The sequence below is a fragment of the Cinclus cinclus genome, chromosome 22, assembly GCF_963662255.1.
Source record: "Cinclus cinclus chromosome 22, bCinCin1.1, whole genome shotgun sequence".
Lineage (NCBI taxonomy): Eukaryota > Metazoa > Chordata > Aves > Passeriformes > Cinclidae > Cinclus > Cinclus cinclus.
This window is the reverse complement of record NC_085067.1, coordinates 4,215,922-4,240,940: the sequence shown is the minus strand read 5'-3', so window position 1 is coordinate 4,240,940 and position 25,019 is coordinate 4,215,922. Positions and strand designations below refer to the sequence as shown.

The 25,019-nt window shown below is 60.6% G+C and overlaps 1 protein-coding gene across 1 annotated transcript in view; it reads right to left on the bottom strand.

The window, feature by feature from the left end:
* Window positions 1–25,019, bottom strand: part of MYO18A (myosin XVIIIA) — a 31,234-nt gene that overhangs the window by 4,627 nt on the left and 1,588 nt on the right. The window contains exons 2-39 of the mRNA XM_062507310.1: window positions 18,492–18,527; window positions 17,185–17,272; window positions 16,946–17,055; window positions 16,692–16,868; window positions 16,381–16,591; window positions 15,981–16,123; window positions 15,199–15,299; window positions 15,047–15,110; window positions 14,793–14,937; window positions 13,372–13,383; window positions 12,733–12,909; window positions 12,564–12,654; window positions 12,286–12,478; window positions 11,771–11,857; window positions 11,026–11,167; window positions 10,673–10,832; window positions 10,407–10,593; window positions 10,080–10,314; window positions 9,162–9,271; window positions 9,009–9,074; window positions 8,640–8,768; window positions 8,060–8,203; window positions 6,949–7,038; window positions 6,741–6,860; window positions 6,554–6,665; window positions 6,323–6,450; window positions 6,057–6,211; window positions 4,816–4,939; window positions 4,539–4,739; window positions 4,133–4,243; window positions 3,704–3,808; window positions 3,446–3,592; window positions 3,242–3,355; window positions 2,982–3,098; window positions 2,789–2,872; window positions 2,431–2,568; window positions 1,581–1,766; window positions 1,359–1,498 (exon numbers count right to left, since the gene is read on the bottom strand). Coding sequence (XP_062363294.1) covers window positions 1,359–1,498; window positions 1,581–1,766; window positions 2,431–2,568; window positions 2,789–2,872; window positions 2,982–3,098; window positions 3,242–3,355; window positions 3,446–3,592; window positions 3,704–3,808; window positions 4,133–4,243; window positions 4,539–4,739; window positions 4,816–4,939; window positions 6,057–6,211; window positions 6,323–6,450; window positions 6,554–6,665; window positions 6,741–6,860; window positions 6,949–7,038; window positions 8,060–8,203; window positions 8,640–8,768; window positions 9,009–9,074; window positions 9,162–9,271; window positions 10,080–10,314; window positions 10,407–10,593; window positions 10,673–10,832; window positions 11,026–11,167; window positions 11,771–11,857; window positions 12,286–12,478; window positions 12,564–12,654; window positions 12,733–12,909; window positions 13,372–13,383; window positions 14,793–14,937; window positions 15,047–15,110; window positions 15,199–15,299; window positions 15,981–16,123; window positions 16,381–16,591; window positions 16,692–16,868; window positions 16,946–17,055; window positions 17,185–17,272; window positions 18,492–18,527 — 4,880 coding nt within the window. The remainder of the gene's footprint in view (window positions 1–1,358; window positions 1,499–1,580; window positions 1,767–2,430; window positions 2,569–2,788; window positions 2,873–2,981; window positions 3,099–3,241; window positions 3,356–3,445; window positions 3,593–3,703; window positions 3,809–4,132; window positions 4,244–4,538; window positions 4,740–4,815; window positions 4,940–6,056; window positions 6,212–6,322; window positions 6,451–6,553; window positions 6,666–6,740; window positions 6,861–6,948; window positions 7,039–8,059; window positions 8,204–8,639; window positions 8,769–9,008; window positions 9,075–9,161; window positions 9,272–10,079; window positions 10,315–10,406; window positions 10,594–10,672; window positions 10,833–11,025; window positions 11,168–11,770; window positions 11,858–12,285; window positions 12,479–12,563; window positions 12,655–12,732; window positions 12,910–13,371; window positions 13,384–14,792; window positions 14,938–15,046; window positions 15,111–15,198; window positions 15,300–15,980; window positions 16,124–16,380; window positions 16,592–16,691; window positions 16,869–16,945; window positions 17,056–17,184; window positions 17,273–18,491; window positions 18,528–25,019) is intronic.

The window sequence follows — 25,019 nt, the reverse complement described above, 5'->3', positions numbered from 1 at the left end:
GCAGCAGGGCTCCATTGCTGCCTCATGCTGACGCATTTGTCATCAGCCATGGCAGAGCATCACCCCCCACTCCACCCCAGGGCTCATCCCATCCCCATGCTGGGATGTGGTTATGTGCCATGCTGTGTTGTGCCACGGATGCTGTTAGGGCACGTGGAGTTGGGCCAGTGGCATGCAGGACCCCGGCCCCAGGGGGTGAGGTTGAGGTTAGGGGAGGGGAGGAAGGAAAGAGATGCTCCTCACATTTTACTCTTTCTTTTCTGATACTTTGCCACCATGTCCTGCAAACTGGGAGGCGTTGGAGGGGGCAGGGTTGGAGGGGGGAGAAACACAACAGAAAAGAAATCAAATGAAAGGAAAATTAAAAAAAATAAGACCAAGTGGGTGGGAAACAGATCTGGGCAAATTAAATTATGGGGAAGAGTCAGGGGAGGGAGGAGAGGCTGCCCTGTGCCCCTGGAGTGGGGCTGCACCCAGCTGGATCCCAGCATCCCAGATAGGGTGCTGGAGCATATCCAAAGAAAGGCAACAGAGCTGGGGAAGGGTCTGGAGCACAAATCTGAGGAGGAGCAACTGAAGGAACTGGGGGCACTCAGCCTGGAGAAAAGAAGGATTGGGGGGACTTTTTCACACTCTACAACATCCTGAAAGGAGGCTGTAGCCAGCTGGAGGCTTGCTTCCAAGGAACAAGATAAGACAAGAGGACATGGCTTCAAGTTGTGCCATAGGAAGTTTAGATTGGATATTAGGGAAAATTTCTTCACCAAAAGAGTGGTCAGGCATTTTAACAGGCTGTGCAGGGAAGTGGTAGAATCATTCCCTGGAAACATTAAAAAAATGTGTGGATGTGGCACTTGGGGACATGATTTAGTGCTAACATGGCAGCGCTGAGTTAATGGCTGGAGTCAATTACCTCAGAGGTCTTTCCCAACCTAAACAATTGTTTGATTCTATAATTCTATCCTGGGCTGGGCTGGATCCCAGCATCCCAAACCTCCTGCCAGCTTGTGCTGCCCTGGCTCCTGGGACTCCCTGGGTTGTTTCCAGCCAGCTGGCAGGATCCTGGATGCATTTCAGGCACCTCCACAAGTGGTTGAAGCTCATGGGGGCTGCGGGTGGACAGAGGGATGGATGCACAGATGCATGGACTGATGCCTGTGTGCACGGGTGCCTGATGCACAGATGGACAGACACGGGTGCATGGACAGATGCACGTGTGCATGATGCATGGATGGATGCACAGACAGCATCCTGCTAGGGCCAGGCAGAGCCAAGGGGTCCCTGTGGCATTTCTGAAGTGGCGAGGGGAAGCGGTGACCCCCAGGGACGTGTGGGAGCAGAGCCCCAGGTGCTCTCACCTGTTGATGAGGTCCTCATTGCTGTCACTCTCCATCTCATCCTCGATGGCCGCCTGCAGGTCCCCGATGCGCTTGAAGGCCAGCTTCAGGTCTGACTGCAGGCTCTGGTTGGCAGCTTCCAGGCTCTCCAGGTCCATCTCCTGTGGGGAGGGAGTGGGATGAGCCGGGTTCCTCAGGGAACACCCCCTTGTCCCCTGTCTGGCCCTATCACAGGTGCCTCACCAGCTCGTGCTTCTTGCGGCTGGCTTCTGCCTCCTTCTTGGCCAGCTCGCCCATCTCCTCCTTGACATCCCGGAGCTGCCGCTGCAGCCGCTTGTTCTGCTCCTTCTCCCGGTTCTCGGCGGCTGCGCGCTGATCCCGCTCCTCCGTCAGCTTCTCCATGTTCTCCTTCAGCCGTGTGGCCAGGCTCTGCCAAGCAGCAGAGTCACCCCAAACCCCCCTCATGGACCTCTGACCCACCCTCACCCCAAGACCCATCAGGGGAACGATGCGAGGATAGATCCCACTCCCATCAATTTACACAAGGAGATGGAGGAGAAACCACCCCCTCCCAGGGCCAGGGAAGGGGCAGAACAACAGCAAGGGCTTTGTTGAATTGGAAGAATAGATTTAACTGTGTGTGAAGTAATTAAAACATGTAACGTAGGGAAAAAATAGCTCCTGCTCTCCCCCAGCCACTGAGCCAGCCGCTGCATATTTATGGCCCCGGCAGAGAGAGTGGGGAAGGAAATAATAGCTTGGAAAATATGAAGAGGAGAGCTAAGCTGCCGTGCTCCCCGGCAGAGCTGCGGAGGCAGAATATAAAACAGGCTGCATTCGTGGGACTGGGGAGTCTATAATTTCCCTAAGTCGATGCAGGGAAAGAGCAGCACTTTGCCAGGCTGGGCAGTGGATTACTGTTATCAGTACTTGCAGGGAGCCTTCCCTGTGGAGACAGGGATGGGCTGCCAGAAGGGGAGGGCTGTAGCATGGGGGGTCGTGGGGAGGGGAGGCACTCAGAAAACCCTCAGGCAGCTTCATTATGGTCCTGTTGCAGCCCTGTCCCTGCTGGAGCAGAGAACCCAGTGAATACCTCCAGGCGCTTGACTTGCGTCCTCTCAAACTCCAGCCTGGTCTCCAGCTCGCGGATCTTGGCCTCCTGCCGGCTCACCAGCGACTTGTCCACCATGGATTGCTCCAGGAACTCCAGCTGGCTCTGCAGACCTTGCAGCTGCAGGAGAGGGCACAGCCTCAGCCTCGACCACAATCACCCTGCCCCCACTGCCACGCTGTCTTGGAGGAGAGCTGCTGGCCATGCTGCTCCCATCCTGATGGAGAGCTTCCCACTGGGCTGCTCTGCACGCCCACTGTGCAGGGGGCCCCGCATGCCGTGGGCAGCGGGTCTCCGGGTGCCCCTCATTGCCCTAGCTTCACTCAGGGTGCATCCTCACCTTCTCCTGCAGCTCCTGCTTCTCCTTGCTGACCTCCTCCAGCTGTGCCTGGAGGTCATTCATCTGCGCCATGTCCCGGGATGCCTACAGGACACACCAGGGCCATCAGTGGGGATCCCACTGCACTGGCTCCAAAAGGGACATCTTGAGAAGGCGGGGGGAGGGGTGGGTGCAGCTGTTGCTTCCACTTCACCTGGGCCACAGCTGCCTTGTGCTTCTTCATCAGCTCATTCATGTCCTCCTGGTCCTCCTCCAGCCGGCTCTGCACTTCGTTCTTCTCCCTCTGCAGACGGCTCAGCTGCTCCTCCAGCTGCAGGGAGCCACACGTGTCTCCCGCTGCATCCCAAGAATGGGGCACTCACCCCCCAAACCCACTCCAAACAGCATGGGGCCACCCTGGGTGCAAATGGGGCCTGGCCCCACCATGGTTCATCACAACTGAAACCCACTCACCGCTGCCTTGGCCTTGGCAAGGTCATCGATCTGCAGGTGGAGGTCCTCGATCTCTACCTCCATGGATTTGCGGGCCTTGACAGCAGCCGCACAGGTGAACTCTGACTCTTCCAGCTGCAGGGATATAGCTCAGTGCCTGGCCAAGGAACAGGGACACCCTGTGTCCCTCAAAGCCTGCAGTATGAGGAGTGTCTAGATGCACACCTGATTCTTGAGCTGGGTGATCTCTCTCTTGCTGGGTGCATTGTTTTTCAGGTGGTCCAGCATGATCTGAGCATCAGCCAGCAGTGCCTTAGTTCTCTTCAGGTCCCGGCGCAGGCGCTTTTCCGTCTCAAAGTCCCGCTGGTTAGCCTGTGGCAGGGGAATCTTTGCCACGGTTCCATGCCAGAGGGGTGTCTGCCCCACCATGACCACCTCAGGGTCCCCAAAACAAGGCAGGTGCCCAGTTGCCCTTCACCCCACCTGCTCGCTGACAGCAGATAACTTGCTCTCCAGCTCCCGCTTCTCTCTCAGCACCTTCTGTTTGTCCTCGTATTCCTCCTCCAGCTGCACCTCCATCTGCTTCAGCTGGGGGACAGCCAGGGGGCAGCCAGTCAGGGCAGCAGGGAGGGGTCATGACCCCCTCCTCACGTGTCCCCACACCCCGGGGACACTGGGTGACCCCACCAGCTGGGTGTTTGTGCAACTAGAGGCACAAAGCCCGGCGTGCGCTGGCCCGGGCAGCAGAAGGACTGGTCGGACCCGCCGGGCCAGTGGAACTGGGCTGTGGTCGGCTGTGTGGGAGCCGGATGCTGCATGACAGTGCCCGGCTGGCAGCTCCCAGCACCCAGCAGGGCATGGGGATGCATCTCCCAGGCCCTCCTGGGCAGAGGGGCCACAGCTGAGCCCTACCTTCTTCTGGCATGACTGCCGGATCTCCTCCACCTCCTCATCACGGCTCTCCACCTCCTTGGCGTGGGTCTGCCGCAGCCGCTCCATCTCCATCTCCAGCCGCAGCTTCGCCTGCAAATGGTGGGGATGTGGTCAGAGTGAAGGGGATGTGGGGACCCCTCCATACCACTCTCCAGTCACCACTCACCCTGAAAACCCCCTGGTCTGAGGCCAGCTGGGCTGCCCGCCCCATGGTGACCTGACGGGCCATGGCACGGAGGGCCAGAAGCCGTGCCGGCTGTGCTGACGCCTGGCTTGACGCCGGGCTCAGGGCGACTGCCTCCTCTTCCCAGGCAAGCCCGGCCCAGGTAATAACAGCTCTGCATGAAACCACCCCACCCAGAAACCTCGCCCCTCCCCGCCGTACCTGCTCCAGCATCTGGATGGTCCCAGCCTGCTCATCCAGTTCCTCCTCCTGGTCTTTGACCTTCGCCTCCAGGTCCCTCAGCTGTTTCTTCACCTTAGCCAGGGAGGCTTCGTCCTTTGACTCCTGGGAGGAGATGTCCTGCAGCTCTGCCTCCAGAGCCTCCGCCTTCTGTGTCAACCCTGCGATGTCCGAGTCCTTGTCCTGTGAGAGACAGGGTCACCATCAGCCCGGGGCACCCAGTGATTGGGAGGCTGGGGAGGGTCTGGGGGACACTCACCTCCAGCAGCTGCTTGAGGCCAAAGACCTCAGCCACCAGCACATCCTTCTCTCGGCTCAGCTTCTCCCGCTGCAGCCGTTCCCGCTGCGCCTCCTCATGAGCTTGCGAGAGCTCACTGTCAAACCTGCACAGGGAGAGCGTGGTGAGCACTCAGCACCCCAGGGACTTATCTTCAGCCTGTGCCAGGGGCACTGCACCGAGCATCCCCTTCCCTCAGCAGCAAGCACTGGGAAGGGTGGTGTGCTGCTGAGTGCTTGTGTTGATGAGTCTTTAATTGACAGCACGGGTGGCACCCGAGTCACTCAGACACTCCTCCTGATGCTTTCACTCTGTGCTAATGGGGAGTGCAGCACCTGCAGCACTGACCCCAGCAGCACTTCAGCTGTTCTCCAGGGCCAGCATGTGCCTGTGGAACCGTGGCTCCCAATGGCAGGGGTTTGGCAACTCCAAGGGGACACCAAACCCACCAAGCAGGACATGGAGGGGTCTCTAGGAAAGACGGCCTCCTGTGGCACCTCGGCTCCCACAGCTGCATCCCTGTGCTGGGATTCCACGTGACATGGCACCAGTCCCATCCCCAAAGGGGACACATGGAGGGGACACAAGCCCCTGTTAAAGGAGTACTCAGAACAGTCTGTAGCCAGGCAGCACCGAGGCAGTCTCTCCCAATGCCCCTGGGATGGGATCAGCCGGGTTTGCTCTGAAATCACTGCCTTTGGGGCTTGGAAAACAACCCTGCGCTTGAGTTTGTGACCTGCGTTAAACACCTCGGCAGCTAATCCCCATTTTTCCTTGTGCTGGGTAATAAACAGCTGCATTAGCACAGACTCCAATCCGCGGAAATTGAAATTAATTAGATTGGATTCTCTCGCTGTATTTGTGTGTGCGATCATTACCATAATGAGATGAAAGCGTCCCTGCTGCTTAATAACGTTAGCAAACTTTGGGGCTGGGAGAGGGGACGGGATGGCAGCGCGTGCCGAGCGGAGATGCAGGGCACTAGCAGCCTCCACCATGGGGCATGACCCCATGTGGGATCACTCAGCTCTGGGTCCCTCAAAAGGGCACGGGAATCCCCCCCCACAACAAACACATCCAACTCAGGCAGCCTCATCCCAGCTGGAGACACCTCAGCCAAGTAGGAGCTGGTGAGGTGCCCAAATCCCTGCTAAAATGGTAATGCCACTTCGCCACAGGCGTGTCCCCCATGTCCCCCCCCGCTGCCAGTGCACGGTCCCCACCTCCGCTGCTTCTTCTCCAGGTCATGGTTGCGCCCCTGCTGTCCCTCAAGGTGCAGCTTGGTGTCCTGCAGCTCGGCAGCCAGGCGCTGGCACTTCTTCTTCAGCTGCTGCAGCGCCCGCTGGCTCTCCTCGCTGTCCGCCTGCAGGTCCGCCAGCTGCGGGCAGAGGCAGGCAGGCACTGAGGGCTCTGGGATGCCACCATGTCCCTGCTGTCCTAGCCATGCTGAGGGGACCAGGGAGTTCCCCAGAGCTGAGCCCCCACTCACCTTGCGCTCCAGCTGCCTCTTGCCCTGCTGCTCCACCTCCAGCTTGTCCTCCAGCTCCTGCTGCAGCCGTTTCTTGGTGAAGTCAATCTCCCTCACTGCCCGCTCGTATTTCAGCCGCCATTCACCACCTGTGTGGGGAAATGCGGTCACCAAGGGGCTGAGGGGACGGCACAGGGAGAGGGGGACACTGCAGGGTGTGCCAGAGGCCAGCACTTGGAGGCAGGACAGTACCTGTATCATCATCATCGAGCTCCCCATTGAGCTCAGCCGCCCGGATGAGCCGAGCTTCCATCACCTCCATCTCCATTGACTCCATCTGCTTCTTCAGGGCATCGTACTTGGCCTGGGAGGGGACACGGCCATGGTGAGCACTTGAATGGAACAGGAGACACTGCGAGGCTGAGAAGGGGCCATTTACCTGCAGGTCCTTCATCTCCTTCTCAGCCCGCAGCCTCTCGGCCGTCTCAGCGTCCAGCAGCTGGGAGGCCGACTCACCGGTGTTCCGCTCGTCTGTCAGCTCCGACGTCAGCTCTGTGATCTGGAGGCATGGGCAGGGGGAATGGCACCATGGCCTGGGGCAGGCTGGCATGGCACTATACCCCATCCCTGCAGCAGCAAAGACCTACCCTGCTCTCCAGACGGTCACTGTTGAGCCGCAGCTCGTTACGCTCCTTCTCCACCTTCTCGAGTTTGCTCTTCAGCTGCTGGATCTCTTCCTGCAACAGAGCGGGTGGTGAGGGAGGGGGCAGGGGCAGGCTCAGGGAAGAGGCTGGCAGGGAGGAGGCTGGCAGCTGTCTGCCCCTCCCCAGCACCCCCCCAGCGCAGGATGGGCAGGGTGGGGGCTCCCCAGGGCTGCTCTCCCCTGCCAAGGGCTGGGCAGGGACTTTCCCCAACCCGCACCGCCGTCGTGCAGACTCCAACCCCATAAATGGTGTTGAAATGCCAGGCAGTCTCAGAAAAGCTGCACAGGGGTACCCACGTCCCCCTACAGAGGAGGTGGGAGCAAATCTACCCATCAGCAGCTTGCTGAAGGGTTTGGGTGCACCTAGCCCAGGTGGGGAGGGAGGAGGCCCACCAGGATGCCCAGGGACCATCAGCCAGTGCTGTGGAAGCATGTCTGGCTGCTATCATCGTCCTCCCTCTTCCTCTGGAACCAGCACAGGCTGGGGGGGCAGCAGGGGGCCCAGGTGCCCCTGCCCAGGTGCCTCTGGCCAGGTGCCTGTCCCCAGCAGGTCAGGGTGAAAGCTGAGCCAGGCAGCAGCTCTGTGCTCACTGGGTGCACCAGTGTCTGGTTGCCAGTGCGAGCGGAGCCCCCGCATTTGCCTCTCGGCACATGGTTTCATTTCCATTCTCCACGCTTGTAATTGGGCTCAAGCAACAGCCGGCTCTCGGGATGCTAATGACATGCTGATTCGCAAATTAGGGAGCAATTCGAGCCTGGCTCTGACGGGGCTCAGGCAGACGTGGTCCTGCATCTCATCCCATCGTGGGCTCCTGCATCCCAACCCACTGTGTGGTCCTGTATCCCAACACACCACAGGATCCTGCATCCCACACTTCCCTGGGTTTTGCTTCCCACCCCACTGCAGGGTCCTGCATCCCACCCCACCATTAGCTTCTGCATGGGACCCCACCACGTGGTCCTGCATCCCACCTCACTGCAGGGCCCTGTCCAGGACCCAACGCTCCCCCAAGACCTCCCTGCTCCATCCAGCATCCCTTGGCATGGATACCCACGTCTTTGCCACGGATCTGGTCCTCGGTGAGCTGCACCTCGATGAGGGGGCGCACGGTGGTGAAGAGCTTCCACCAGGGCCAATCCTTCACCCCTTTGTTCTTCTTGATGTTCTTCTGCACGCACCGGATGGCCAAATCCTGGATCTGTGCAGGGCACGGGGTCAGCACGGGGCCGCCGGCAGGGCAAAGCGGGGCGTGTGGGTGCTCAGCACCCCTGCCAGCACCCCAGCATGCTTCCCTTCATTGGCATTTGGGCTAACTGCACCAGCAAATCTGCTGTTTGATCCTCTCCAGCCCTTCTAAATGCTAATCCCGGGAAGGTAAGGCACTATAAGATGCCTATTTTACACCTTCTCTATTGATAAAAGCAGGAGCTGAAGTGTGGCTTCATCCTCCCGCGGCGATGCCCAGCAGCCTCCCTGCCGGTTCCCCCTGGCCCCCCGGTTCCCCCTGGCCCCCCACGGCTCCGGGGGAGGTGGGAGGAGGAGGTGCTGGCCCAGGAGGCGCAGAAAGGCTGCACTGCCCATTTTAGGCGAAATTGTGCAGCAGAGCGGGGAGGGGAAGAGTCACTGGGACGAACCTTTCTCTTCTTGAAGTGCTGCCGTGCCAGGAAGCCCCTGCACGCCGCCTGGAAAAGGGTGATGTTCCTGCTGGTCTGTGTGTCCCGCTGCTCCTCCAGCCTGGCCAGTGATCCAGCCCGGAAAAACACCTGTGGGAGGGGAGCAGGACAGCGATGGGTGCCGGCATCCCTCCAGCCACACTGTGCCACTCTCCCGCTGGTGGGGATGTGTCTCTCCCCTCCACAGCCACTGCTCCTGGGCCACTGTGGGGTTTTATTCCCCAGGCACGAGGAATGCCGTGGGTGGGAATGAACAGTGCTGCCCTTTTGCTGTCCCACCGTGCCATGACGCACAGCCCTGCCCACACCCGGTGGTGTCGAGCACCATACCCGGCTCAAGCCCATGTGGTAGCTGCTCTTCTCCAGGTCCAGTGATTCCAGGAGCTCCTCCACTGCCTGCAGGGAGGGAAAGGCATCAGGACCAGGCACTTTGAGGGGCAGGGGACCCTGGACCCACGGCAATGACTGACATGGGGAACATACCCGCTTCTCATCCACCACGATGTAGTTGCGCCCATGCTTTTTGGTCAGGTGTGGGGCCAGGACATCAAAGCGCCGCCTGAACTCCGCAAACACCATGTGGTCAGGGTAACCTGGGGAAGCAAGGGAGAGTGGGGCTGTATGGACACCCAGGGACAGGGATGGCCAGAGACAGCCCCACGTGCCCTGACATGCTGGGGCTCATATTTTGGGAGAGCTGACGGGGTCACCCCACGTGACACAAGCTCCCCATGGGGTCAGGCATAGCTGGAATGCCCTTGGCCTCCCCAGGAGGTTTTCCTTGGCTGTGTCCTCCAGCAATTTTGGCTGGGATCTGAGGAGAAAGCGGCCAGATCCCTCCTCGGGGGGAGAGCAGCGACACGTGCTGCCTGTGTGAGTCCTGCTCTGGCTCCACTCTGAGCCACAGCCAACTCCTGTGCTGAGCCTCCATGTCTTAATTAACGATGAGGTATTGATGGGATCATTGACCCCTGCACCACCGGCAGGCCATGGCCATCGATCCAGGAGGTGTGCAGGTGGCATTGATTTCCAATCATGGCAGGAAGGGTCCAGCCTCCAAGCAACAAACCCTTGGCCGGGTGGCTGGCCAGCCAGTGTATCGATAAATGCTTTGCTAAGCACAACCCAGAGGCTCTCATTCCAGTGGGACAGGGGCTGGATGCCAATGGGATTGCTGCCAGGAACCAGTGGCACCAGGGGAGACACCCAATTAAGGACATGCCTGTCCCCAGTGCAGACAACAGCCCAGCAGGGGAGGGGGACAGGACCACCCTGGGGAGAGGCTCCAGAGTTCAAAGCAAGGTATCTGAAGGGATTCCTGGGGGTCTTTAACTCTGCAGCAGGAAGATGCAGCCAGGAACTCCATGTTGTCCATCCCTATGTGCTGGTGCCAGGGCTCACCTTGGCGGTACATGCGGAGGGCGTCGAGCAGGCGGGAGCCACGGAGCTGGGCACGCAGGAGGGGCACATCCAGCTGCATCAGCCCGGCCTCACAGTGCTCTGCTGGCAGCTCCAGCTCGCTGCCGCTCACCCTCCGGCACGGCACAGCCTGGGGGTCCCCGCCGCCCCCCGCCTTGGGCAGGAAGCAATGCACAAAGTGGAGCTTGGACTTCTTGATGCTGTCAATGAGGGCATCCTGTAGGTGTGGCAGAGCAGGGTGAGCGGTGATGTGCAGCGGTGCCCCAGCCAGATGAAGGGGGGAATCCCCCATGCCACCTCCTCACTCACCACTTGCAGCTTGATCTGGATGCAGAGGGATTTCTTCTTGACAGCAGCCACGCCGGTGGTGAAGGTCTTGCGCATGCTGGTGGCCCGGCGCAGGGCCAGCTGGGAGCCCCCCTCCAGCCCCGCCACCGAGCCCGACAGCACCAGCGCCGACCCGCCGCGCCCGGCAAACAGGCTGCTGATCACCTTCCTGCAGGGCACAGAGGGCATGTCAGCCCCCAACGTCACCTCTCCCTCCTGTCATGCTCCCACCCCAGGATCCTGCTCACTTTTGGGACTCCTGCAGCAGGACAGAAGCGTTTTGGGAGGCCGGGTTGTGCTTGACGTAGTTGAGCCATCCCGTAGCATCGTACTCCACCCAGTTGGTCCCTGAGCTGTGTCCCAGGAGGAAGTGTCGGGGCTTGTCACTGGGAAGCAGCGGGTTGTGCCCTGCAGGGAAACACATCACGAGTGGGTACAGCCCTGGGGACCTGTGTGTCACTGGGGAATGTCACAGAATCTCAGAATGGCTTGGGTTAGATGATCTCATTCCAAGCCCCTGCCATGGGCAAGGACATCTTCCACTAGAGGTTGTTTCTGGTCTAGTGGACACATCCCCATGGTTCCAGGCCCCCCTCCATACCTTTTTTGCCCCCTTCCTGTGGGCCGTAGTAGGATAAGAGCCGCTCCAGCAAGGTGTCCTCATTGCCGCCTGGCTGCAGCGCCTCCTCCTCCAGAAGCCACAGCAGCCCCCGCGCCTCGTCTGTGCGGGCCAGAGACCGGACCTGCAGGGACACCACACTCAGAACACCAGGGTCCCCCAGGACAGGGACGTGGGGTGAAACAGGGCATCCGGACCACCCAGGGAGGATGCAGCCCCACACAGTATGAGATTAGTGGAGACCCAGAAAGGAAAGGGTCCATATGCTGCTCTGGCAGCACATCTCACTGAGGTGGGAAATGCAGTGCTGGGCTGAAACCCAGCACAGGGATGGTGCCAGCAGCACCCCCGGTCTCTGCAGCCTCCTCCAGTGGGGACTGGAGGATCCCAGGGACTTGAGAACTTTGGGAACCATGGACACTGGAGACCTGAGCACCTTGAGAACCACAGCATCCCAGGGACCAGAGCACTTCCAGGACTGGAGCACCCCAGAAATCAGACCCAGTCTCCAGGCCCTCTGCCCACAGCACAGGCAGCTCCCAGGGTAAGAGGGGAAAACCATGCTGGGGGATGCACCAGGTATGTGGGCTGCATGCACACTTGCACACATGCTCTCATGGCCAAGCATTCAGAACAGCCCCTTTCCGTCCCCTCTATCACCAAAGTGCGAGAAAGCTGCCCATCTGCTGCCATGATGTGGCTGCAAGGAAGAGTGGAAGGTGCTTACCAGTGCCTGGTGTGAGGACTGGTCCACAGCAGCTATGGAGCCAGAGGAGCTGGGCTCAGCATCAGCCAGGGCAAGCTCTATGTTCTCCTGGTGAGGGGGAACAGAGGCAGGTGAGCACCCACACTGCAGAGTAGCAGTGATATGGAGTGTGAGTCCATCAGGGTGTTGGTCTTGACGGGGTTTAGAGTAATGCTGCGTGCTAAGGGGGGACCAGGACACACGGAAGGGTCCCCATGAGCTGTCAGCGCTGAGATGGAGAAGAAGCATGACCACCATCAACACCACCCACAGCCACTCCACCACCTTCCAGCCCAGCCTTCCTCTGCTGTGCTCCACAACCAGCACAACAGCCCTGGGGAAAGCCCTGGGCACTGAGCATCGTGTCAGAGCTGCTTAGGTTGGACTGGTCCAGTGACCACTGGGTAAGAAATCGGGGGGACACGTAGGAGATGTTCACGTGGATATGGGAGGGCAGGAGTGGAGGAGGTGATGGCAGCCCTGGGTGTCCCTGGTACCTCCTTGTATCTCTCCAGCTCACGGGCAAAGGTGCGCTGGTGGAAGAGCTGCTGCAGGCGCTCCTGGGCGTAGTTGTGGCAGAGCTCCTCGAAGGTGGCCCCCCGGCTTTGCCCTGCCAGCTCGGGGTTCTGTGCCCCAGGGGTGTCCACCACTGTCACGGAGCACACCGAGTGCTGGCTCGACTTCAGTGCCCTGGGGGGAGCACAAAGGGACACAGTGGGGTCAGTGGGTGATGCCAGGCACCCCCCCACTCTCTTGCTGGCCCCCCAGCACGCACCTGTTGAGGAGGGAGATGAGGAGTGTGAAGAGCTCAGAGTACAAGCCAGCTGCCATGCCCTCCAGGCACTCCAGCGCTGTCAGCTTGGGACCTGGCCAAAGAAAGCCTGAGTGTCCCCAGCCTGGCATCCCCCCGGACATCTGCTGTCCCCCCCCATACCTCACCCTACCTGTGCCACTGTCCCCTAGGGGAGACTCATCAGGGCCCTGCCGGAAGGAGGTGGAGCGTTGCAGGGTGCCCTTGGGCTGGTGCTTGAATATGGCAGAGGAGAGCTCCTCCAGGCTGCAGCCCAGCAGGTACGCGGCTTTCTGAGCCCACTCGTGCCGTGCAAACTGCTTCCTCCCAGCTGAAGGGTGGAGAAGGGAGTTCAGGACCAGGCAGGGCACCCCCAAAAATGGGGAGTGTTTCCAAACAGGCCTGCTGTGATCTTAGGGACCCACAGAGCAGGCTGGGGATGATGGGCACAGTGGGAGAACACATTTTGGGGTCTGAGGAGACAGAAGTGTTTGGGGTCTGAGAGGAGATAGGGGTGAATGGCTTTGTGCTGCTGCAGGGCTGAGCCTGGAGCCACACTGGTGTGGAGCACGGACCCCCTGCCACCACTACCCAGGGACCTCTGAGGCTCTGAGCCACCCCACACGGGGACATGTCCCTGCTTGGTGACACAGCCGCAATGCAGCCAGACAGACACAGAGACATGGATGCTGGGGGCAGTGGGAGCAGGTTAATGGTGACACACAGGGAAGTGGGATGAGGGTGGCACAGGGGAGGGGGAAGCCAGAGACACACGTGGAGAACGGGACTTTACCTTCGTCGGCGTCTGCATTGCAAAGGGCAGCATGCACCATGCGAACAGAGACAGGGGTTAGAAACAACGGCACGCCACGGCGCGGGGACGCCCTCCTGCCACCGTGCCACCACACATGCCATGCCTGCCCCCTCCCCAGGCATCCCTGCAGCAACAAACTGTGACCAGGGTAGGGGTCCCTTCTCTTTGAGCCCCCTGCACCATGGGCACCGCTGGGAACAGCTCGACTCTGCCCCAGAGCATGGGGAGCCACTTTTGGATCCAGCCCATGGCCAAGGAAATTGCAGGGCTAGGGCAACTCAGCTGGCTCTGAGCACTCCCAGTGTTCACAAGACAAAGGGGAGGCTTCAGCAGGAGCAGCACAGACTTGGGGGTGGGATGCCTGCCCCGAGCAGGATGCAGCAATGCTCCCCCCCATCAGGATCTGGGGTCCTCCCCCATAGCAGGCTCCCATGGAGAGGCTCCGGAGTTGTCTGAGCATCCTGCTGTGGTGGCTGCAGCAGGGCCCTGCTGCCATCTAGTGCCCTGAGAGCACCCCACAGGCCAGCACTGCACCCCAAGAACACCCCACAGGCCAGCCCTGCACCCCAGTGTGCATCGAGATCCCTCTGGTCTCTCCCTCTTCATCCCCAGATCATCTTTTCCCCCAGGGCTGCAAATTCCCTGGGTGCAGCCACCAGCTCCAGGTGCCCATTTCCAGGGTAACATGACCAGCTTTCCCACCAGCGTGCAGTACCACAGGGGCATTCAGCACAACAGGCAGAAAAAGAAAGCCACGGGGGGAGAAGAGCAGCCCCCAAAGCCAAATTTGCTGTCCCCAGGAACAGAGAGCTGCTGGTGCTGTGGGAGACTCACACCCATGGTAAGCACTGTGTGCCAGGGCAGCCCTGGCCCACATCACCAACAGTGCTGGCAGGACTGGGTTGGGACTCCTCACGAGCAGCAGGCAAATTTGGGGCTGCCAGGACCCAGTCAGGGTCAGGGTTGGTCCTAGCACACCAGCAGCATCCCAAGCCCCCATTTCAGCCCCCGAATCAGCATCGCATGGCACCCCCCAGAGCAGAGCCCTCCCCACTCCCATTACCAGCTCCATCTGCCAGTGGGTCTGTGAGGAGGATGGAGGGAAAGGTGTTACACTGGGAATGGGGGACACCCGCCCCAACTGCCTCAACCCCACCCAGGCCCTCACTCCCCCATGTTGGCAGGGGCAAGTTCAATTCCCACCAGTTAATGAGACCAACCCAACCAGGGGGACAAAGCTGAGTGCCCCGGAGCAGTCAGGGTGGCAGGGCACTGTCCCTCACTGACACAGCCTCCCACCTTCTCCCCCAGGGCTTGGCTGCACTGCAGGCTGTTTGCAAGGTGCCCCTGGAACCCCTCCCATCGATCAGTCTCAAATCTCCCTTCTAATGGCTTGTTACCTTTGGTTGCCCCAGCAGCTCCCAGATGGTAAATGGCCCCCAGGATGAGCCAGAAGGCTTTCTGCTCATCTCCTGAGATGCCCATCACCTTCATGGCTGCCAGGAGCTTGCCAAACTGCTGGGTTGCCTTCTGCTTTTCCTCTGGCTGTGGAAAACAACAGGAGACATTGGTCTGGGAGCCCAGCTCTGCCTCCCCTGCACTCAAACGGGCCAGAGACCCCCAGTCTCCCCCTATAGCTCTCCACGGCAACAACCTTGGAGGGAGGCACGATGCCGAAGACATTGTTCTCTGCCAGGTGGTTGAAGTGAAGCTCAGTCCTGCAGGGATAAACACCATGGTTGGCTCCCTGGGAGAGGTCCCACAGATCCCCCCATGACGGAGGCCATGCCCTCCCCCCCAGCTCACCGCAGGGTGCTGTCAGAGCAGGCCAGCAGGTAATAGAAGACATTGAAGGTGGCCTCATTGCTTGGGCGCCGGGCCACACGCAGCTTCTCCAGCAGCAGTGTCTGGCAGAGATGGGACAGTTGGGAACTGTCCCCAAGTGTCCCACTTCCAGTGAGTCCCCCCAGTCCACCCCAGCCTCATCCTTGCTGCCTGCCCAGGGTCCCCACGGAGTTGTGAGGGTCTCCCTCCTACTGTAGGGCACCATGTGAATGCAAACATCACCCAAGCAGCCCATGAGCATCTCTCCTCAGTGAATGCTACTACAAGAGCATGGAGTACATCTGGATTTTAAGGGCTCTGCTGTTATCACAGCAGGAAGGAGTACAGAAGACACATCCCCTGATTTTGGGACTAACTCAGCAAGGACAGGGAACCCATCTGATCTGGGTGTGAACAAGAATCCGAGAGCAGGATGCCAGACTGCTGAGCACTGCGAGCATGGCTGGGGATCTGTGGCAGAGTTTGCATTGTAGGAAACACCAGAAAAATCATGAAGTCATAGAATTGCTTGGATTGGAAGGGACCTGAAAAATCAGTGAGTTCCAAACCCCTGCCATAGGCAAGGACACTTTTCCCTATCCCAGGTTGCTCCAAGCCCTGTCCAACCTGGCTCTGAACACTGCCACAAGGGTTGGGGCAGTAACAGCTTCCCTGGACAACACTGCTGTGAGGACGGACTGGGGAGCCACACTGGCAAGGATGGACCAGCTCCTATGCTGGGGGGTCCACCCTGGTCCCCTCACCTGTACAGAGGCAGACGCCACCTGCCCAGCCTGGTCGAAGTCCAGAGAGATGATCTGGGAGAAGCGGGTGGCGTTGCCGTTCATGCCGGTGCTGCTATTGCCAAAAGCCTCCAGGATGGTGTAGAGAGCTTGCCACTTCTCCACTGCGGGAAGAGAAGCGGGGCGGTGCAGGGGCTGTGCGGTGGGCAGGTGCCAGAGCTGGCCAGGCAGGTGCTGCTGCTCCCTCGCACCGCAGCAGCCCCCAGGAGCGCAGCAAAGGCACCGGTGTGACACAGTGACACACAGTGACAGCTCGTCTGGTGCGTGCCCGGCCGCTGCCGCGTGCGTGGGGCTGTGACCGCAAAGCGAGGGGCGTGTGCAGGCAGGACAAAAGGGATTCCACACCCTCGAAGGGACTCACCGGAGAAGACTTTGCCGGTGCTGCCCGCGATGGTGGCGAGGTACTGCACTAGGTGCTGGCAGTTGGTGGTTTTGCCGCTGCCGCTGGCGCCCAGCAGGACGATGGCCTGGTCCTGGCGGCTCATCAGCATGCTGCGGTACGCGGCCTGCGCCACCGCGTAGATGTGCGGGGACGTGTCCTCCCTGCGGCACCCCTTGAACATGTGCATGACCTAATGGGGACAGGGAGGGGAAGCGGGGCAAGGGTCAGCACCCTGCCACCCCCACTGCCCCCTCTGCACTGTGCCAGCTGCTTGTCCCCTCCGCTGTCACCTTCTCAGAGTACATGGAGGGGGAGCTCAGCGGGTTGATGATGACCATGGTGGGCCCGGCGTAGGTGTGCAGGAGGTTGCCGCCGTAGCGCTGGCGCAGCGTGTGCAGCGTGCTGGACTCGTTGAGGTAGAGGAGGTTGGCAAGGTCCTCCACACGGTCGCAGGACGGGGGATTTGCCTGGAAGCGAGGTTGAGATGGGGCAGGTCAGGCGGGGAACGGGAATCTGCCCCGCCGGCCCCATCCCGCAGCCCTACCTTCTCCACATCGTCCTCCTCCACCTCCAGGATGGCTCCATCGTGGTCCAGTTTCACCTTCACTTTGCCCTCGGGCAGGAGACTGCCCACCTCCGGCCGCAGCTGGCTGCCTGTGAGGGGCACGGGGCACTCAGAGGGGCTGTGCTGGCAGCCCCCAGGGACACCGCAGTGGGGTCAGGGGGGCTTGCTGTGCTACAGGAACGACAGGGTGCTGTGTCCCAGCAGTGCTCCTGGCTCACCCAAGGAGAAGCCATCCCTGTGCACCAGCCACACCTTCTCGGTCTCGTACCAGGCCTCCTCAGCTGCTATCTGCTCCTCTGTCTTGGCCTGTGGGACAGCAGATATGGAGAGGTTGTGGTCACCTGTCCCCTGCCCTGTCTCACCCCCTCCCCTCATCCCTGGGGCTGGAGGGAACAGGGCTGACTGGCCACAGGGCCATGTGCTGGACAGCCAGGCCACCTCCACAAGCCACAAACACCCCCAGCACATGTCCCCAGTTTGCCTGCTGGGGACCCCAGTGGGCGTAGGGCTGCAGACACCACCAGGGTCCTGCCACAGTTTGGGGCAGACATGAAGACACAGTGACCCACAGGCACATTCATGGCCACCTCAGGCGAGCCTAGAGGGGCCAATCTCCCAAACCACAGCCCTGAGAGCAGGCACCCACACCAGCCACATGTCAGGATGCATGGACACCAGACATGCTATGGGGACATGGGACATGCTGCAGGGACACAGGACACACTGAGGCACATAAAGGAGGCACACAGGACATGGCAAAGGACTCTGACACGGGAAATGCCAGGCTGGTGGCCAGCACAGCAGGGATGTCCCTGGCACAAGGAGAGCAGGACGAGCCCCAAAGCCAAACCTGAGCTGCAGCAGGGATGGGGCCAAGGGGAGCTGCCGGCGCATCGTCCGCTGGACCCTGGCGAGGCCGAGAGATGACGGTGAAGGCGAGAAGGGCTCAGCCCTGCCCCACACACAGCACGGAAAGAGGTGAAGGGGAGCGAGCGGGGGCAAAGCGCCGCTGTGCCAAACCCTGTGGGCTCTCCTCGTGCCACAGCCACCACTGTGGACAGTGGGGTGGCAAGTCCAGAGCAGTGCTGGACAGACACACAGCTGGGAAGGACACTGGCCATGAGGCTGTGCTGCCAAAGCCCTGGGGCTGGGGGTCACTGCACTGACCCCACTCTGATCTCTGCCAGCATCATGTGCCACGGCGTCTTCACAAGCCATGCATCCTGCCTATGCCAGCACTCTGCCCCTTCACACCCTGCTCCACACCCCTGCCCGCCCCAGTTGTGCCACCTCCACCGAGGGCACCCTCCTGGGATGTCTGACCTCACTGGGGAGGGGAGAGGGACCCAGCCCTGGCTGCCCTGGCACCCGACGGCCCCACAGCAGCTCACGGAGCAGGGTGGGATGGGGAAAGCCTTACGCTCCAGCACGAGGCACGGGCGCAGACGCCAGCCCAGCGGCACACAGAGGATGGCGGGGGGTCGCTGGTGGAGGCAGAGGGTTCCTGAGGACGGGGGTACAGTACCTGGCTGGGTGCTGAGGCGGAGGCGGGGGGGTCCAGCTAACGGCAGCAAGGAAGGAGGAGAGAAAGAAGAGAGGAGGTGAGAGGCAGAGAGCAGAAGCAGCACCCTGACAAGCCACAGGGCTCCAGCATGGCCATAATTGCACTGCACCACCAGGACGCCATCCATCCCAGCCACCACAGTGTGCCTGGGCCCCTACGGGGATGCCAGCAGTTCCCCATGCCCACCACGCCAGTCTGGGCAATGATCCCAAAACCCACCAAGAGCCCTGGACATACATTCCCTGCTGCCAGTGTCACCCAGAGAAGGACCACAGGGCTGGCAGCCAGACACAGGTGTACAGTCACTGTGTGCAGAGGACACAGCACATCCAGGGCAGCCACACGCTGCCCATGCCTCCCCATCCCTGGGAAGATGACACACAAGCACCAAATCCTCTGGAATTACAGAACTGGTGAAGATCCTCTCCAGCCGGAGCTGCGCCTCCTCAGATGGGCTCAGTGGGGATGCAGGGCCAGGGGAAGCAGAGCCAGGGCCAGCCTGGAGGCAGAGCACCATTAGCTCCAGGCCAGCTGCCCCACAGCCCTCACAGCCCTGGCACAGGGGCACCAGCAGGGCCATTGCAAAGGCTTTCCCACCCCTGCAGCCCATCAGTGCTTGGGGCGGGTTCCAGAGTGAAGGCACAACCGGGTACCAGCATGTACCCAGTGTGCAGGGACCTGGGTCACCACTCCTACACACCTGCTGGGGGCCAGCCGGGGCATTTTTCACAGGGGTCGGCCGCTTCTCGCTGGTCTGCAGCTTCTTCTCCACATGAAATGGAGGGGAGACAAGGGGCAGCATGATGGAGTGGCCACTGCACATATGAGTGCCCCAAAAAAGTGACTCCCACCCACACCACACATCTCAAAACCACTGCAAACCATGCAGGTGAGCTCACACCATGCTGCACTGGGGGAACAGCCCCCGCTGTGCACACACCAGTACCTTGTGCCTCTCCAGGGCTGTGGGTTTCAGAGCAGATGCCTTTGCTGGCTCCGCTTTCCCTCCTGAAAGCTGCACTGGTGCCTCTGGTTTGGTTTCAGCGCCCGGGGACGGGGACAGCTTTGTGTCCCCACCAGTCGGCTCACGGGATTTCTCCTGCCTGTCCCCCGGCCGGAGCCGTGGCCGGTGCTCCTTGGTTTTGCCCTTTGCCATGAGGGTTTTGAGCCCCTCTGAGATCTCATCTTTGGCTTCTGGCTTGGCAGGGGCTGAAGGCAGCATGGCTGGGGGAGGCGGCGGGGCTGGGGGAGCCGGGACACCGGTACGGCTTGTTTCCTCCTTCCTTGGGGGTGGCACTGGCTCAGGGGATTTGGCATCTCGGCCTGGCTCCTTGGCACTGCCAGCGTCCTCCCCTGGCAGAACTTTGCGGACCACCTTGCGCACCACCCGGACCACCTTGCGGCGGGACAGCCCCTGGCCATCATCTCCCTGTGCCTCAGAGGCCGGGCCCTCCAGCCCATTCACAGTTGCCCCGTTCAGCACTGGCTCTGGGCTCTTCTCTCTCCCAGGAAGTGGCTTGGGGCTCTTGGCAGGTTCGGGGCTCTTCACAGGTTCTGGTTTTGGGGGCTCAGCTTTCGGGGTCTCAGCTTTCTGGAGTACAGATGCTGCATCCTTCGGGCTCTCTGACTGTAGCCACAATGACACCAGTGTGAGTGGAGGTCCTGTCTCCACTGCTGTTTGGGACACGGAGGTGCCCAGGGCTCTGCCCTGCCATGGAGCACAGCTCCTGGCCAGACCTCACCCAGCACTGGGGACACAGCACTCTTCCCCAACAACCTACAGTCCCACAATGGATCGCAGAGCAGGGAGCAGTGGTGACCTCCCTGCCCCACAAATAGTGACCATTCAACCTTCAGGCTGCCAGCATGGGTGTAAAACTCAGTGCTCAGGCCATCACTAAGCCCTTGACCCTGCATGGTGTCCCCGGGCCCTGTCACAAGTGCTGTTCCCACCAAGGATGAGCCCCATCCCCAAAATCTCCACCCCGGCCAGTGCCCTGTGACACTTACAGCCCCATCCTCCTTCACGGGTCTTTTCACAGCTAAAGATTTGTCCTCGTCCTTGACCTGAGGGTCAAACAAACAAGAGGAGTGTTTCAGCCTACTGTGGGGCCTTGCTGCCATAAAACCCCCAGGACCCTCACTGCATGGCAGCCCCAATTTGCAGCCCACTGCAAGGACAAGGACATGTGTCTTTCCAGGCTTCCCGTCAGCCAAAAAAATGGGGGTGAAGCACAGAGATGCACCCTAGTTATGGCAAACCCCAAAGGTGGGAGAGGTACGTGCTCTGCCTGTGTAGCCTGGGTCCTCTCATCATGTGCAGCCAGTGAGGGAGGTGGTTCAGAGTCCCACCACCCCTCCTGCAGGGTTCTGTCATTCTATGTGTCACCCTCCCGGTGTCGCAGCACGTTTTAAGTGTCACCAGCTAATCTCTGCAGCAGCCACATGTGGGACATGCCAGATCCCTGCTGACCCCAGGGGCCTCTGGGGGGGTGGGCAGCCAAACCCTGCCCTGGGCTGTGTCTCTGAATGCCATGACCTCAGCTGTGAAACTGCAGTGGCAGTGTGTGATGCATCCTGTGGGCAACACACCCCGAGTTGCCATCACACAACAGCTCCTGGGTGGCAGGTGGCACTGGGGTGGCTCACACTGTGTTAGGGGCTGTGCCAGACACTTGCAAAGCCGTTAGTGATGGTGTTAGTGGTCGCATGCTTGGCTGCATTGGTGACCCCAGCCCTCGACAAGCTCCTGATTGCCCAGCACAGTCCCTGTCATGGCAGCACAGGGAGGCTGGGTGTGCTGCTCCAAACATGGTGCCAGCACTGGGCAAAGTGGGGGAGCTGGTCAGCAGCGTGACCCAAACGTGGGGCACAGGCAAACATGCAAGAGAGACTTCCCTTCTGCTCCCAGAACGCAAACCGGGATGAGAACGCCATGGTGATGTCTCATGGAGCCGCAGCCCTGGCTGGGGAGAGAGGGAGAGGTGAGACCGCCTGGGGACAGCACACAGAATGTCAAACCACAGCACGGGGTACAGGCACATGCCCTTCCCAACCTGGGACCCTCAGGAAAGGGGGTCTGAGCCCACCTGGAGCTGCTCAGCAAACAAACAGTGCCCACAGGAAGGGCTCTGGGGACAGACAGGTGACTAGTCTGAGACCCAGCAAAACTCACTGTGTAAAAAAATACCCTTTAGTCAGGCTGCAGGACTGTGGCCCCACTCCCCTGAGCGGGCCAGCCCGCTGTGGTAAGCAAATGCCAGGGTGAGGGAAGGGATATTTTCTGCCCCAGCTCCCTGCTTGCCCTGACAGCCTGGGTTTATTCTGAGCCTGATCCTGTGCCAGCAACCAGGCAGCTCTTGTGGGAGCTGCTGTCCTGGATGGCACCCACTCTCCAACCCCAGGTTGTGCCTGGGGCCACTGGGGAGAAGCCCCTTCTCAGAGCCTGGCATGGCACAGGGGAGCACTTGGCCACCAAAACAACCCAGCAGTCTGGGAGTACATCCCTGACGGGTCCCCTGTTCCCCCAAACTGTCACCATGGCGTGAAATGCCAGTGCCTGGAGCACTGGCTGAGCATGGGTACCCGGAGACGAACCCACCTGTGGGTCAGAACCCCCAGATCCTCTGCCCACAGCGCTCCCACCTCCAAGAAGCCTGGCACTACCACAAAAGTCTCCAGAGAGCACCGGCCACGAGGTCCCCACAACAAACAACCCCAAAAACGGCCCAGGGGTGGGTTCAGCCTCGCAATCCCCAATTCCAGCACCAAGACTGTCTCCCACATACCCCCCTCGTGCTCCCACAAGCCGTGCTGGCCACGCCGGGGGTCCCCACCTTACCAGAGGGAGCCAGGAGAAGGGTTTCCGCCGGGGAGAGCGCGGCACCTCACGGGAGAGGCACTAATGGGGCGGCAGCCGGCAGCAGGGACAGCTGGGCTGATAGGGCCACCCTAAAAATAGCCCAGGAATGCGAGGGCCCCGCTGGGCTGGCCCAGCAGCAGCCGGTGGGAGAGCTGGGGGGGGACACACGGGCAGTGGGGCCTCGCCACCAGCAGCACCGTCACCGTCACCACTGCCAGAGGAAGTGATGTGGGCTCTGCCGCGGGGGGAACTGCCCGGCCTCCGTCCCCCGTCCGCCCCGAGCCAGTGAGAAAGGCACCCCCAAGCCACCACCCCCAAGCCACGTGCAGCTGTGGAGCTGGGGGAGCCAGGGAGGGCTCCGTGCCTCAAAGGATGGGGTTGCACCATCCACACCCGGGGGTGACTGGCGGTGCAACCCTGATGCTTCTCGCTCCTCCTCTGGCTTTCCCATGAACACATGATCCCCCCAAAATGCTCTTGGGGACAGAGAGAACACCAGCAGCCCACGGTAAAGACGTTTTCATGGCAAAGATGCCTCTGGAAGTCCAAGGTCTCCTTGGAAACAGAGTAGGGCAGTGGACAAGGGGACAGGGGTGTCGGGGGCCTCCCCCTTCAGGGGCTGGTGGGAGGAGTTGGTGGCAGGGAGCCAGGAGGAGCAGTGGTGACACAGGAATGGCACACTAGGACCCCAGCTGCCAGCTGAGCAGGTCCCTGCCCAACTGAAGGGAGACAGATGTGCCCTGAGCAAAAAAAAAAACATTATCAGAGGAAGTAGGGGGTCCCAGCCTGGCACACCCCTGCACAAGGGACAGGCCACACCAAATACCCTTGGTAGGGCTGGCATAACACAGCAGAGAGTGTCTGCAGTGACACGGGTGTCCCCAGGTAGCACAGGCATGAAGCCACTTCTACTGAGATGCCCAGCCCAGCTGTTTGGTGACAGCAGCATTTCTGCCTGGCCAGCATATTTCTCTCACTCCTAAGCCAGGAAATTCACACTGGCCCATGGCTGAGCCCACTGGATATAAGCCCTCCTCTCAGGACCCCTCCACACTGGGACACTGCAGCAGCACCAACCCCTGAGTGAAAGCAGAAAAAGAGGCAAACCAAGAAATTCCCATGCACAGAAAAATTATAAAAGTGCCTCCAACATAATGAGAGTTCCACCGTGGTGGGACACAGGGAACCCAGCCAAGCTGCACAGTGGCCTTACACCCTGGGGACAGTGACCTGCAGGGACCTGGGTGCCCGTGGACAGTGGCAGACAAGGTTGGTCAGCACAGCCACTGGATGCCTGTGGCCCTGCTGAAGCACTGGAGTGGTCAGAGGCGTTTCTGGAATATTTCTGCTGGGCTGGCGCACGCCTGGGCCCTGCCTGAGGAATTTCGTCAGTAAATAAATAAATATGAGTGTGGAGCCGAGCCAGCCCAGCTGCCCCACACTGGGAGCAAGGCTGGAACACAGGGGGGGTTTCACCCCAGTCCCAATTCCCAGCCATGCTGTGCCCCATCACCCCACAGCACCGACAGCCCCCCAAGTCACAGAGGGTGCTGCCACTGCCCAGCTGGGTCTGTGGGGACAAGGGTGACTCAGCACAGACCTGGTGAAGGGGTTAAACCCCCCATGGTGCACACAGAGCTCAGCACCATCCTACCCCAACCAGGGAGGGGCTTCCAAAGCAACAGCCCAAAATATGTCTAAAATTTCCTGTTTCAAAAAGGATCATTTTTATTTAAATTAGGACCAGAAACATTCCAGGCAGCTTAGTGGGGCCTGGGGGAGAGCTATGCCTCCCTGTGTGAGGGACACCCAACTGCACCCAGCATCCCATTCTGGGCTCTTTAGCACAGGCAAAGCCACAGCGTGTGTCACTCTGGTGACAGCAGGAGGAGGAATCTGTGCCGGAAGGTGCCCGTGCTGCGGTGACAACCCCACGACACAGTCACTGACAGTCCTCTGGCCAGCTCCCACCGGCTGATGCTGTCAAACCACACCATGTTCCAGCACAAGGCTGTGTGTTGCAGCCTCTCCCATGCAGCCCCAAGGGCACCGGCTTCTCCTCTCCCCATTCCCAGACCAGCCTGGCGCTCCTGGAAGGCACCAGCAGCTCACTGGTTCCATGTGTGCCCACATCCAGCCCACACCCGCCTCCGTGCCAAGGTGCTGCCACACGGTCACAGCCGTGCCCGGTGTCTGCACAGGGTTATCCCACCGGGGGTTATCCAGGTAGTGCCCGGGGATGTCTGCAGGGCTCCAGGGAGGAGCTGAGAGAAAGCCAAGGCTCTGCCACGGTGCAGACTCCACCCCTCAGCGCCGGCATCTGCTCGAGGAGCACATGGAGCCCCTGTGGTCACCCTCACTCCATCCTGGCCACCATCCTCGTCATGCACAGTGTGGCTCTCTCCAGTGCAGGCTACCTGCTCTGCAGGGACAGCACCTTCCTCCCTCAAGGAAGGCTTAAAAATACACTAACCAAGTCCAGTTATATGCCAAACAACCACTCTGCTCACCCCCTGCCACCATGGAGGGGGTCCTGCCCTGCAGGCTGCTGGCATTTAGGGGGCTTTGCGTCCAGCCAGGACACTGGTTAGCCTGCGTCAGGGTCAGCAGTGCTGGGCAGCAGGCAG